Raw genomic sequence first — 13,136 nt, forward strand, 5'->3', positions numbered from 1 at the left:
GAAACACAGCAGAACAAAATTTGCAACTTCCCATATGTTTTTACCCTCACAGAAGTAAACTTGGATACACAGACCCAAAGACAAAATTATCCCATGCTCTGGATCCTTGCAGCACTTCATCTACATTTCTCAACTTCATGGCATTGCTTCAGTCATCTCACCATAACAGTTGTTTTTTTTTTTAGTTAAAGATTCAAGATCTATTTAATAGTAGGAAACATTAATTTCTTTTACAATGGAGTTTTCCTGAAGCAAATCAGATTAGCGTGGAATTTTTAGGACTAGAGGGGTCCAGAAAAATAACTCCATTTCTCTCAGCACTGTTTCATTTCCTTCATTAGCAGGCCAACACTCCACTATAAATAAATTCTTCCGTTCCTCAAATATTTATAGCAGTTCTTACAATCAGTGCAAACTCAGAAATCCTGCTCCCCCCCCTCTCTAAATAAAAATACAGCTGGACAGAAAATACAGGAATAAATCCTTTAACAAAGTCTCTCTCAGTATAAAGAAAACATTCTAAAAGCAAGTCCTATAATGATGCTATGAACGATAAGTGTTTGGGTTTTTTTTTTTTTTTGCCCGAAGTGGCAATTAGTGTTAAAATTAATGAAGTAGAAAAGCAAAGCAAATTTATGCATGTAATCAAAATAGAAAATCAAGTAACTATTGAAAATTTAACTGCAACACTGAGAAATTGTTACACAGACTAAAGTGAATTAGAGATGCAAGGAAAATCACTGTTAACATTATTTGCTAAAAGCAGGATCACATTAAAGCAACAGAAGACTTTAAACAAAGCCAACCAGAGGAATTAACTGCTACACGCAAAGGCCAAATTACATTACAATACACCAGGCAAAGGCAGAATTACATGCTGGTACTGAGGGATTAAAAAGCTGTTTTCCCTGGACTGCTCAAAAGTCTTCCACAAGGCAACAACTGCTGGGCCCTACTTGCAGCTCCCACAAAGTCAAAGCAAACTGGGGCTGGTCAAAGACAATCAACCATCCAAACCAGTTGTGTCAGCACCCCAGGCAGAGCAGAGGGTTTGCTTCAGCCCAAGTGAGCACTGCCAACCCAGCAACTCTGCAGCCAGCAGGGTCACTTCTCTCCACATCCATCACACCAACCTCTCTCACAGTACAGAGCACCAAGAGCTCACATGCAGCCACTGGCCAGCACAGCCCCTGAGCCACGAGCTCCACAGCTCACCCATGGCAAAGCTGCCCTGCAGCCCAGGGGCTGGAAGGGCCAAGCTCTGGGAAGCTCCCATCAGGCTGCAGAGTGGGACCAGGGCACTGGAGTCAGCCAGGATGCAGCACCAGCAGCTCCCCAGACAAAGCTCTTCACACAGCCAGGTTTGTACTGTTATGGTCCAGCCCATCCTCTGGTTTTCTTGAAAATAACTATCCAGTCCATCAACAACCTGCTAGTGGAAATGCTCCAATACAACAAATGAACAGAGGGAAATCTCTGACAGAGATGGGTGCAGAAATGAGGCCAAGCAGATGCAGGCAGGACTGAAGAGAAGCAGCTCCATTTTGTCCCACAGGAGGGGAAAGGAAACACCCCAGAATGGGAGAAAGGTCTGTTTGGAAAGCTTCCCCTCACACAACCCTCAGCACAACCTGCAATGCTCCTAAAATTACAGGTCAGCTTGCAGAAAAAATGTGCAGACATCACATATGGAAAGCACCATCTGAAAATGCTTCAAGACATCCTACATTTGGCAGCTCCTCAGCATGTTCAAGGAAAAGAGGAAAAGGCAGCAACATCCACAAACCATCACACTTGCCCTCAAATTGTGCTTTCATCCAGTGATTGATCTGATTAACACACAGCATTCTTCTTTATAGATTAAATCATCATAACCTAAAACACCTTTTAGTGCTTCTACTTCTCTTGAGAGGAAAAACACTGAGCTTCAATAAAACTGATAATGAACACAGGTAATGAGCAGACACCACCAGGTGAGACTGCTCTCATGGGCCACGTCCATCACATCCCATCACTGCCACCAGGACAGGTGAAGTAGGTGGCACCACTGCTAAAAGTTCACAGGGCAGACTCCAGCATGAAGCAGCAAGGAGCAGCAGGGGAATGGGTGGGAATTCCTGATTGCTCAGAGTTCTCATTAGTGAAGAAAATATCCTGCTGACCCACACTGCACAGACATTACATCTAATCAGCCAAATCTCCTGCATGTGAAATTGAAATTAGGAAGCCCAGGGGACCACTTCACTTCAGGACTCTTCAGTTTTTATTTGGACTTATCTAATACAAAGAAACACAAAAGTAGTCAACTGCAAGCCTGCCTGACAAGCACCTCAAGCAGGCAACAGAGCACCATAAGTGACCACATCAAACTCCTCCAAGGTTTTCAGCACTATTGTATTTGACCTTTAATTAAAAAACACTTCTAGGCAACATCCAATTTTTGCTGCTCCCCTGAGTGGGTTTCCACTCTACAGGATTTGATGAATTTGAACCTTGTTTCATCCTTTCTGAAACTCTTCAAGGCATGAAAGGAACAGCATGTGGATTACATTTAGATACTTTTTGTTCTTGGTGCCAATTTACCATTGCTTGGCCCAGAAGAAATTGTTTAAAGGGTGATAAGAAAAAAAAAAGTCATAAAGCCTGCAGTTGCCTGACCAGAATTCAAGGCAGAGCAGCAGCATCTTCAGGGCTACCCAGAGGTCTTCAGAATAAATTAGTTGGTGGACTTGATTGCAACCACCACAACAGCTGCTGCCTTGCCAGCATCAGATCAGGATTACAGAAATCCTTCAAATTAGGGCTACCTCTCAAAATCACAACAAGGACAAGGCAGTAAGTGCCAGCAATGTCTTTTCCACTGCTGCCAGAATGATGACCAGCACTTAAGCTTGTAAAAGAAACTCCTTGGAGATGACCCTCCAAGAACCAAGCTAAGGCCCATCTTTAGGGTAACAAGGGGGAAAACTCGAGTTGCCAACAAAGCCATTTTGTGGAGAAAGGGGACTGTTTTGCAGTGGCACCAATCCTGCACCTTCCCCACCAGCACTAATCCCTTCAACAAAAGCTGGAAGTAATAAAAAGCTATTCAGGATGCAGTCTGGAACAAATCTACCACAGTGGTTTTTTTTTCAGACAGTTAAAGTATCTGTCAAGCTGAAGGGACAGCAAACACAGAGTGAAATCTGCTCTGCGTGCCTCTTACTGAAAAATACACACATGGCCAGTGGTCAAATGGCACGTGGGTACACACCAGTGCCCTCCTCTCCCAAGGAAGAGCTGCTCCTCACATCTACAGAGTCACCTACAGCCCCCACTGCCTTCAAGAGCAGTTGTATTTTCTGGGCAGCCTTGAAAATTACACTAGATTTCCTCAACAGCCTCTCCACCTGCATTCGGAAACCTCGGCCTCTGAAATGTGTATTTGCAACAGAGGCAAAGAAAATAAAACAGCTTAAAAGAATACTTAGCAGTGTAAATAAAACAGTTCTAAAAGGTTTGTTTTAGTTTTAAGTATGCAGGAATGAGAATGCCAAGGTTCAGCTTCCTGTTGAAGGCACTACAGCCATTTCCTGCCTCATCTCATCATAATTAACATGCCAAGACAGCTGGACTTTATCAGAATTGTTTCATCAAAAAGCAACAACCTTTGAAGACTATGGCCTTTTGTTTCCATCAGTAAAGGCATAACCAGGCCAATTTCCATTGCTTATCCTTAATGATCACAGCTATAATTTGTATGTAAATTATCAGTTAAATCATTTGAGATCTGCAAAGCTCAAACCATGACTGAGGAAACACTTAAAAGACTTCTGTAGAAGAGCAGCAGCCAGGGACTATTGTGAGGTCGTGGACTTTGCCAGGCTCAACATCCCACAGGCAGGGAAGTAAAGGGCATTTGGCCATTGTGTACACTGCCTGCCCCACAGCACACCCAGGGAAGACAGCTCCTGGTTCATTCCTCCATCTGCCTTCTAACACAGTACCTTCAATTACATGTGGCCTCTTGGATGTGATAGAAAATTTGTAAGAGGAAAAGAAGGCTTACAAGGCACACCACACCAAGTCCCACCCCTGACTTTCACATATAACTTGCCAAATCACAACCCTCCTTCAGCAGCCCTGTATTAGTCCAAGGGAGTTACTGTGACGCAACTTTTCACTGAACACGGAACGCTTGGAGGGACACGGTGCCGCGACCCTTCAGCCACCCTCCTGCTTCCAGCTCAGACCCTGCGAGGCTGTGCTGCTTCCTCAGCAGACAGTGGGCACCTTTTAAAGAGCAAACCAACAAGGAGTTGCTTGTGGAATGCTCAGCTCAGGCCCAAATCTGTCTTTTGCAGTTTCCTCCCTTCCATCTCCACGGCTGCGCTTTCCCCGCCGTCCGCGATGTTTGAACGTTCACGCCTGAGAGGAATCTTTCACTCAGGGCAGGGAAAGTGTGCTGGTCCCTGCTGCAGCACACACCCCTGTCCCAGCAGATGGACACTGTCAAGGGCCTTTCACCAGCTCCCCAATCAAGATTGATTAACAGTAGCTTAAAATGATAGCTCGTTTTACAAGAACGTCATTAGCGCAACCGCTGGGCACTGCTCCCTGTGGCTGGAAGGGCAGGAATCCTTCTGAGGCCATCACAGAGCACAGCTGCCTTGAGAGCAGGTCATTCACTTCTCCCAAAAGCTATTTATGCTCACAATGGATCACCAAAGCCACCACTGCAGATCAGAAGCACAACTGTCACCGACAATATCACAAGCCCTTTTCTGACCAACAGCAGTAAAGCTTTAAGGAGCAGCAAACATCAGAAATGTTTCCCAACAGGAATTTCTAACCATGGCTCCATTTCACGGCAGAGCTAATAGTGCCTGGATTGGTGGGTTTTGCCTAGACAACCTCTTCTAAAAGCAGTGTCCCTTTTCCAAGCTCTCCAATTCTCTTTACCCCTACATTCCTCTGTCAGGGCAGCCTCCAGCTGCCTGATCTCAGCCCCTTCCAGAGGCACCTGTGCATCAGCCCGGGGTTAATCACACTAACAGATGGCAGAGGCCAAACAGGCAGCTAGGAACTTATATCTCTTTAAATAGCATCTAAAGTTTCACAGCTTCAGGCCGGGGGCAGCCACACACAGAAGGCACTAAATGGGGCAGCCAAAATCAGGCTGGTGCTTTCTCACCTGAACAAGTGCTCCAAGCTGCAGTGCAGCTGCCAGCTGCTGACCAGGCAGAGCAGCACCCTGCCCACTGTGGGTGCTGCTCACTGACATCTCCCCCAAAGGATTTCTGTGCTCTCTCTCTCTGTTAGGGACTTTACCAGGCACCAGTGACAGCAAACCACCAGTCACTGAGGGGGTTTTGCAGCACTGCACAGTGGCATCAGGAGCCAATATCAATTTTACATACTTTTTTTTTTCCTCTTAGAGAGTGCTCTATTTAGAGCTTATTAATAGCTTTATGAATTCTCTAAAGGGACAAAGTTTAGCACATTCAGATAGGTCTAAGACACTTTCAGCCCATTTTCATCACACATAAGTAACACAAAATGTGGGTTTAGCACTGAATCGCTTTCTTTGCAACAAACCTTAAGGTCTTTGCAGACAAAAGAACCTCATTGTCTCCAAATTCATTCTCCTTGACGAGATTTCTGGTGAGATTAGGGATTGAAGGATTTTCCTCATCACAACTTAGTTTTTTTTAAGTTTTCATACCACCTTTTAACAAAATGAGCTGGATCATTGTTTCTTCTGTTGAATTTCTGCTCAGGTTCAGGAAAAGTTAGTTCATCTGTCAGAGTCTAAACCAGACACAGACCAAACTTCGATTCAGAAAGAAAGGAAACTGCAGAAATGCCAGGAAGAAGGGAAAAAAGAAAGTACAGACCAGAAAAGCACGTTCAAAAGAATATTAGTTTATTTTTCTTTTTCTTTTCCAAGTTACGAGCTACATGAAACAGAAAACAGAGGAGGACAAAGATTTGACAGTACATGCAGTTAACAATCAAGAAGCTCTGAAGACAGGAGTGCAAGAGATGGGACATAATTTTCCACGTGGATCTTGCTAGTGACTTCTGGAAGTTTGCTGTTACTTACTCATCTGGTTGCTGTCATTCACAAAGTCCTCGGACCCATCATTGTCATCTTCATCATCCCCAGAGGAAAGAGCATCTGCACATTAAAAACAACCAAGTCTTTACACCAGCTTTTTTTTTTTTTTACAGAAAAACAAATTGATAAGCTACATCTTAAGACTGTATATTAAGAAGAACAAGTGTTTATGTTAGTTGTGCAGAAGCTAGAGAAAAAGAAAATCCAGCCACAAAATGTGCAATTTCCATGTAAAATTGTAACAAAACTAGCTAATAGTCCTGAAGTGCTACAGAGTTTCCCAAGGGAGTTTTCTAATTGCAAAAATCGCTTTCTGTTTAATATTTTAACTTCTGTTACAGAAATGCTGTTGAACAGAACTGAGCATCTCCAGAACAATTTATCTGTAACCTTGAAGGATATAAGAACACATTTTCCTCTTCTGATGCAGGGGGCAAAAATCTGTATTCATTCTAATGGCTTTATCATCATCACAGCAACTCTGTCTAATTTAATCCTGTCAGAGTGGCATAAAAGAGAGAGCTCTACAACAGCTGTTAATCTCTGTAGAGCTCATGGAGCCAAATGGAGTAGATACAAACAGCCCATTTCAGGGTCAGGACAAGGAGGAAAAAAACCCCAAAATTTGGGGAGAAAATTTAAAATGCGGGGATAAAATTTACAGCTACAGAACTCAACTCACTGTGCCCTAGTGGACAGTTTCATATTAGGTCATTACTTGTCTTAACACCACATCTTACAGCTTCTGCATGCAAAAACCTGTGTTTGACTCACTCACCTGTAACATTTACAATGAAGTACAGAGTATCACTGTCTAGGGTCCTAACAGCAGTGCAAGCATAGAGGCCCGAATCTCTGGCTGTGGCATCCTTAATTTGTAAGTACTCCCCAATAATCACTGTCCTATTGTCAGGCCCCAAAGGGAGCCCATCCTTAGTCCAACTGATCATGACGGCGTCTCTCAATTGACAGCGCAACTCAAGCGTCTCTCCTGGAAGTGCTGAGTAAACATCTGGCTGAGAGATTTGGTATTTGGTTGGCGGCTCTGCGAAGGTGGAAGGAAAGGAGGAAAAAATAGAAGAAAGAGAAGGGAAAGGAGAGAATTTCCAACACAGGTCAGTGAAGGCCCTTTTGATCCACGGAAATCAAGTTACGTTAAATTTAAAAAAAAAGTTTCGTCCAGATTAGCCCAGTGTTCTGTGTTATTAAACTGAAGTTATTTTCAAGAAGTTATTTTCAAGAAGTTCACCACGAGTAAAGCTCAGGCACTTTTGATCAGTGTCTTGGCATGTCCCTTGTCCCCAGCACCACACCAACACATGACACTTCTCATCAGTCACAAAGAGCAGGGGACAATGAGGTTTGCAGAACCTGGAGGCTTCAAAGGACTTGTAGGAGCAGGAGGGGTTCAAAAGGCAAATTCCATTTTCTGTCTTAGCATTTGGGTCCACAATTCAAATGAATAATTATCTTTCTCCACCTGCCTTTATTTTAGGTTGCTTTTTAATTTTTAAAACCTGGGAAGCACAGTTTTTAAAGAAAAGGATGCCCAAAACCCCCTTCACTCACTAAGCTAATAACCACGGGTTCCTATACACAGTATATATGATGCCTTTTATGTTTCTCCCTGTGCCCATCACAAAGTCTCCACATTTGCCTTCTGCACTGCCAGCACTTCTCTCCATGGCAGTAACTTTTCCCTTTAAATTCTTTTTTGCTTCATTACTTATTTCACAACCTCTCCCAAGTGAATCCAGCAGGAACCCAGGAGCACAAGCAAAGCTTTCAAAGTCGAAGTATGCGCAGAAGTTCCGAAGGCAATGGCTCATCCCTCAGCTCCCTTTGGTAAGGAGAAGAATGTCAAACCACAGTCTTTTTCCAAAAAAACATCCTTGGAAAACTACATCTGCCTATAGTTACTAGAGCTTCACGCCCCCTTGCAGGGCCAGCTCTCAGCAGGGGGAAGAACCAGCAGCCCCGGGCACTCCAGACTGTCTCCACAGTGCAGTGGGAAGGCTCCACACACCTACGATGAGCTCAGGCTGTCCCACAGACAGGCACTGCTTCTGGAACTGGCTTGTCCCTACCACCACACTATCCCTCTCCCAAGGGCCTCGCCAAGGGTGGCAGGAATGGTAAATAAAGGAAAGAAGCACAGAGGCATCTTCTGTTTGCTCTTGGGGAGGGTTAGAGCACACAGACAGCTGCTCCCCGTGCACCCCGGACACGTCCTGCCCTGCACAGGCACCAACTGTGTGGATAAATAGGAATAAATAAAACACCTCTCTGTCTGCTTGGGACTCTGAGGGAGTACTGAAACGTGGCTCTTTGATGTCCACACTTCCCTCTAAGAATGCCAAACCCCTGAAACCAGTGTTCCTCCTCCTTGGCTTGTCATTTTTCGTATCACACTTTCAACAGGGATGCCTGAAACAAGCACCACGTCCAAGCAGGCATGGAGATGGGAGTCTGGAAATCCTGAAGTTGTGTCAGTAGGTGAGGTTTGTGCAGCCCTGAAAGGAACAGAGAGTTGGACCTCATGGGTCCCTTCCAGCTCAAAATATGATTCCATGAGCACCAGAAGGGTCCAGCATGGTGGGGCACTCATGCATTTAGGTATCAGGTTCTACTGATGGACTTGGAGACTCAATTTCTCTCCCACTCATCCTGCAATCCTGTCATTACAGGAATGTGCCTTATCAAAGCTTCTCCTGCCTTTTCATTAGGGCAAACATGTTTTCTCAAACAACAGATTTGACACACACATCACACCAAGGTGGCACATGAAACCCATCCCAACACGACCAGTTAGAGACTGTAAACTTCTTGGATTTAGATTTTATAACAAGGTCTCTAAACTTCCTAGCATGCAGAGTTCCATCTCAAGAGTCTAGGACAGGCTCCAGTCCAGATTTATACCTCTTATAAACTAATTCAATCTTTCTGATACAGTCACGAACCCACAGGTCTGCAAAGCAGGTGTTTCACTGAGTGCTACATTATGCTCTTAGAAATTGAATTTCCAGAATGAGCATGGACTCCTTTCTACATATATTTCATCCCAGTAATGAGCGTGTTTAAGTCTACTTGAGAAATTTTTTTTAATTATATTTTATTGTCAAATAAAAAAGGTACCTGATGCCAGGCACCTAATTTACTTTGAAGTTAGTAAGACTTCTTTGTAATGCTCTACCTGCAAAAAAAAATTCTTTTACAGAGTTTACACTGTGCCAGCAATATAGTGGAGTCTAAAAATGTCTGTTTAAACTTCTTTAAAAGCCACCTTAGGTGATGATACCTCAAACCTCCTTTAAGTGCATTAGAGCCTTCTGCTGAACAGTGCCAGGAAACTCACAGGATGAGCCCACACACAATTAAAAGGAAATTAAAATGAAAATAATTTTTTCACATCACATCCCTGATTTCATCTCTTTTTTAAACTACTAACTCCAAATTTTCACTGTGTCTTTAAACACAAATCCAAATCCAAACTTGAGAACAGCAATTTATTTCAAAGTTACAATTAAAAAAATCCTTTTGCAAAGAAAATCACTGGTACACTAAAGAAAAGTTTCAAACAGGTATTAGCATTTGGTATACATTATCCTCCTCCACTTCTTTCTCTTTAGAGTATCAAGGAAGATGCAGCAAAGTGTTGTCATGATATAATGAAGTCATGTTTGGAAATTGTGAGTTATTTCAGGTAAGCCTTTGTGTTGCCAAACTAGAATGTAGCAGCACTTAAGACTGTCACTTTTTATAATGTTTGCCTATAAACTTTTTTCCAGTGTGGGTTTGAAATGGTGCCCAAAAGCAAACAGAGAACAGGTGGGATTCTGAGGCATGAATCCACCCAAAAGCTACACTGCAAAAATCAACCAGTTCAAACTGTTCAGAAATTTCCAGCAGCACATAAACAACTTATGCTGCAAAGTTAACTCTCCCTGGGACACTACACAGGGATATTTGCACTGCTCTGAAATTTAGGGACAAATTTTGAGCTCATGTCCATGCTGTACCATCGAGCCAGTGGCTCCCCTGTGGCTGACAGCAGGATTCTGTCCCTGTTCCACAGGCAAGGCTTGATGACCTGCTATCACACCCAGCTCCTCCAGCCCTCTTGGAAGCTCTGCCTTGGAACTGGGCCCTCAGCCATCACCAGAGGCCTGTGAACCAGCCTTTTGCTGGGTTTGATATGAAGAAGTTTCTACAATGAGGATGGCACTGGCACAAGTTGCCCAGAGAGGCTGTGGATGCTCCATCCCTGGAAACATTTAAGGCCAGGCTGGACAGGGCTCTGAGCAGACTGCTCTGGCTGAAGATGTCCCAGCTCATTGCAGAGAGGTCCAAACCATCTAAGGAGGCAAGGATTCCTTTTTAAGCAAATCCTGCAAATCCTGTAACTGTGGCATTGGTTCCTCCTGCAGAGATGCACTACCTGACATGAATTACACCTGTCTGCCACCCCTCACAACACCAAATAAGCAACAAAGGCACATGCAGAATGACTCGGGGTGTTCTTAAACACTGCAGGACAGGGGACACTGCTTCTGCTACTTTCTGCCTCAGCCACATCCTTATTTGTAACAGTGGTGCACACAACGTATTTAAACTTTATAGGTGGAGCTGTTGAACAATACTGCCATGGAAAACCAAGCTGCTGTTACATAAACAGCTGTGAACTTTTTCTCTGCCTGCTCATGCAGCCTCACAGCATGGTTTATGCCATCCAGCCATCAAGGGGAGTAAAGACTGTTTGTATAAAAGCCATGACCACAATAGAGGACTGGGGACACTCTGACTGCTCTATTTCAGATTATTAAGATATGCAATTGTATTCCAAATCACATTTCTGTTCCAAATTGTGTCACTGAGAGGTTTATACTTCCTTAGGTTTTAAATTATTATTATCATTATTATTAGTCTCCATTTAATAAAATGCTAACAAAGAGCTGCTTATCTTAAGTCTCAAGTCATTTAGTTACTTAGTTACAGAGCCAAATAATGAAACCATCAGCTAATAGCTAACCCCAGCAAAGATTCTCACACAGCTCTCCAGAACACAAAAGCCTCAGACCCCATCAAGCCACTTTCACTTCAAAAGGCTTTAGTAAATAACTAAACACTCACCACAGTGTGCCCAGAAGGGTCAACAGACCTGACCTGTCAAGAATCCAAGAGGTTCATTGCAAAACTGAATGTCCCCACAGGGAACACCAGGCTGCCAACCACCACCACCACCACCACTGCTGCTTCTCCTGCCCCTCCTCATGGTTCTCCTGTCGTTGAGGGAAGTCCAGCAAGACCACACTGGATGAACAACGTGGAATGGGGATGTCAAATTGGTCTCATGACTTTGCAAGGCTTTAGGCTCTCTGCAGGAGGCAGCCCAGGTATCACCAGTCAGGTGTGCAGCCTTCCCTCCCACCTCCCAGGGACAAGGTGATGTGACTCTCCCTTAATTTAAGCTGGCAGACCAATATCAAGGGGATCTCCATGCCCTCTTCTGACAATGGGTGATAAAATCAGCCTGCAAAAGACTCAGAGAGTCATTCCTGGCCATGGTGACCATCTCCCATTAGCCAACAGCAAAACAAAGGCTCCTTAGACAAAGGGACACAAAACAGTGTTTGCAATTCATCCATCAGCTGCTCCAAAGCCACTGGATTCCTGCTGTCCCATTTGTACTGTTACTATCAGCCAGCTGCCAGCTCTGCCCAGCTCTGCCTCTGCCAGGCACCATCAGGAAGTCTCTGTTCTGATAAAACACTTTCCTTTCCAAATTGCTACAGTACCTCCCATAACTTTAAAACACTAACAGTTTATTATTTTTTAAATCCCTTGTCCCTAAACAAGGCTCCAAAGAGCACGAATCATTTCCCCCCATCTAATGTATAAAAACATTAGCTGCTCAAATCTGAAGAAAAAGATATGGGCCTTGTAGAAAAGCTTCAAACACAAAACTTAAAAAGAGCTATCCATGATAGTTACAAACATAAATATGTAGCAGGTCCTACATCTTCACTTGTTCCTTTAACAGAAACTCCTGGGCTGCTCTGTTTGACAGACTTTCACAAAACAAAGGGCCAGATTCTCCAAAATAACTTTTTCCTGGCATGTTCATTAGTATTGTTATCCTTATAGAATAAGGAAATAATCATCTGATGGGTAAAGAGATGAAACCAGACCAAAAAAAATTACGTAAGAAACAGGAATAATCCTCTTGCCCTGGAAATGAACATTTGCAAAATAAAGTTGCCACATCATACGTGGCTGGTGCTCCAGCAAGTGTCGAGCTTCCAGCCACACTGACCTGGACCATGTCAGCTCCTACTGAGTGCTACATATACTAAAACCATCTAAAAAAAAGTGAATCTCCTCCAATTGCAATAACTTGCCAATGTCATCATGGGTAAGGGAAAATATTACACTGCACTATATCTTGTTTTCCTAAGCTTTGAAGGCTTAGAAAAATAAAAAATTCTGGTGAGCAACAAAGCGTTTTGCCACTCGCGGACTCCTTGGACAAGAAAAAATCTCTGCTAAAACCAAAAATTATCCCCATGTGATTATATCCTATCTGTCTTGGGTCATACTCCTTGGCAGCAAGTAACAGTCCCCAAGCAGCATCTGGCTGTGGCTACAGCCACCCAGACCTCATCACACCCAGCAGAGGAGGGCAGTGGGACCAAACCTCACGAGGATGTTGGTTGACACAGGGTGAGGGACATGAAAAGTTTCATCAGGGCTTTGACCAAGCCAAGCAGTTGGGCGAATGTGTCTCACTCACCCCGTGGTTAAGGAAAGATTCATTCCCAAAGAAAAAGAAATTATACCTGTCTAGGCTTCGTGCAGAGATTAGAAATTCCTACAACTCGTAGCCTGCCTGCTCCTACCTGTCTTTATAGACGTGGTTGTTGAGTTACGGCTGCACAGCCGCGCAACCTGCGTCAAAAACGCCAAGTATCACATGCTCCTGGGCTTGGCCCTGTGCTCTGTGCTGCTGGAAGCCAGGCCAGGGAAGACTCAGAGCATG

The 13,136-nt window shown here is 43.9% G+C and overlaps 1 protein-coding gene across 12 annotated transcripts in view; it reads right to left on the reverse strand.

Moving 5' to 3' along the window:
• The window catches only part of FGFR2 (fibroblast growth factor receptor 2), an 81,304-nt gene that overhangs the window by 54,183 nt on the left and 13,985 nt on the right, over nt 1-13,136 (reverse strand). For 7 of the 12 annotated variants that reach the window (XM_059852091.1, XM_059852090.1, XM_059852089.1 and 4 more), the window contains 2 exons: nt 6,879-7,145; nt 6,086-6,160 (listed from right to left, as the gene is read on the reverse strand). The exons of 3 other annotated variants lie outside the window; for them this stretch is intronic. In XM_059852091.1, the coding sequence (XP_059708074.1) occupies nt 6,086-6,160; nt 6,879-7,145 (342 nt within the window). The remainder of the gene's footprint in view (nt 1-6,085; nt 6,161-6,878; nt 7,146-13,136) is intronic. 2 more of the 12 variants (XM_059852096.1, XM_059852095.1) reach the window with 1 other exon arrangement.

This window comes from Haemorhous mexicanus, chromosome 7 (assembly GCF_027477595.1).
Source record: "Haemorhous mexicanus isolate bHaeMex1 chromosome 7, bHaeMex1.pri, whole genome shotgun sequence".
NCBI classification, from domain to species: Eukaryota; Metazoa; Chordata; class Aves; order Passeriformes; family Fringillidae; genus Haemorhous; species Haemorhous mexicanus.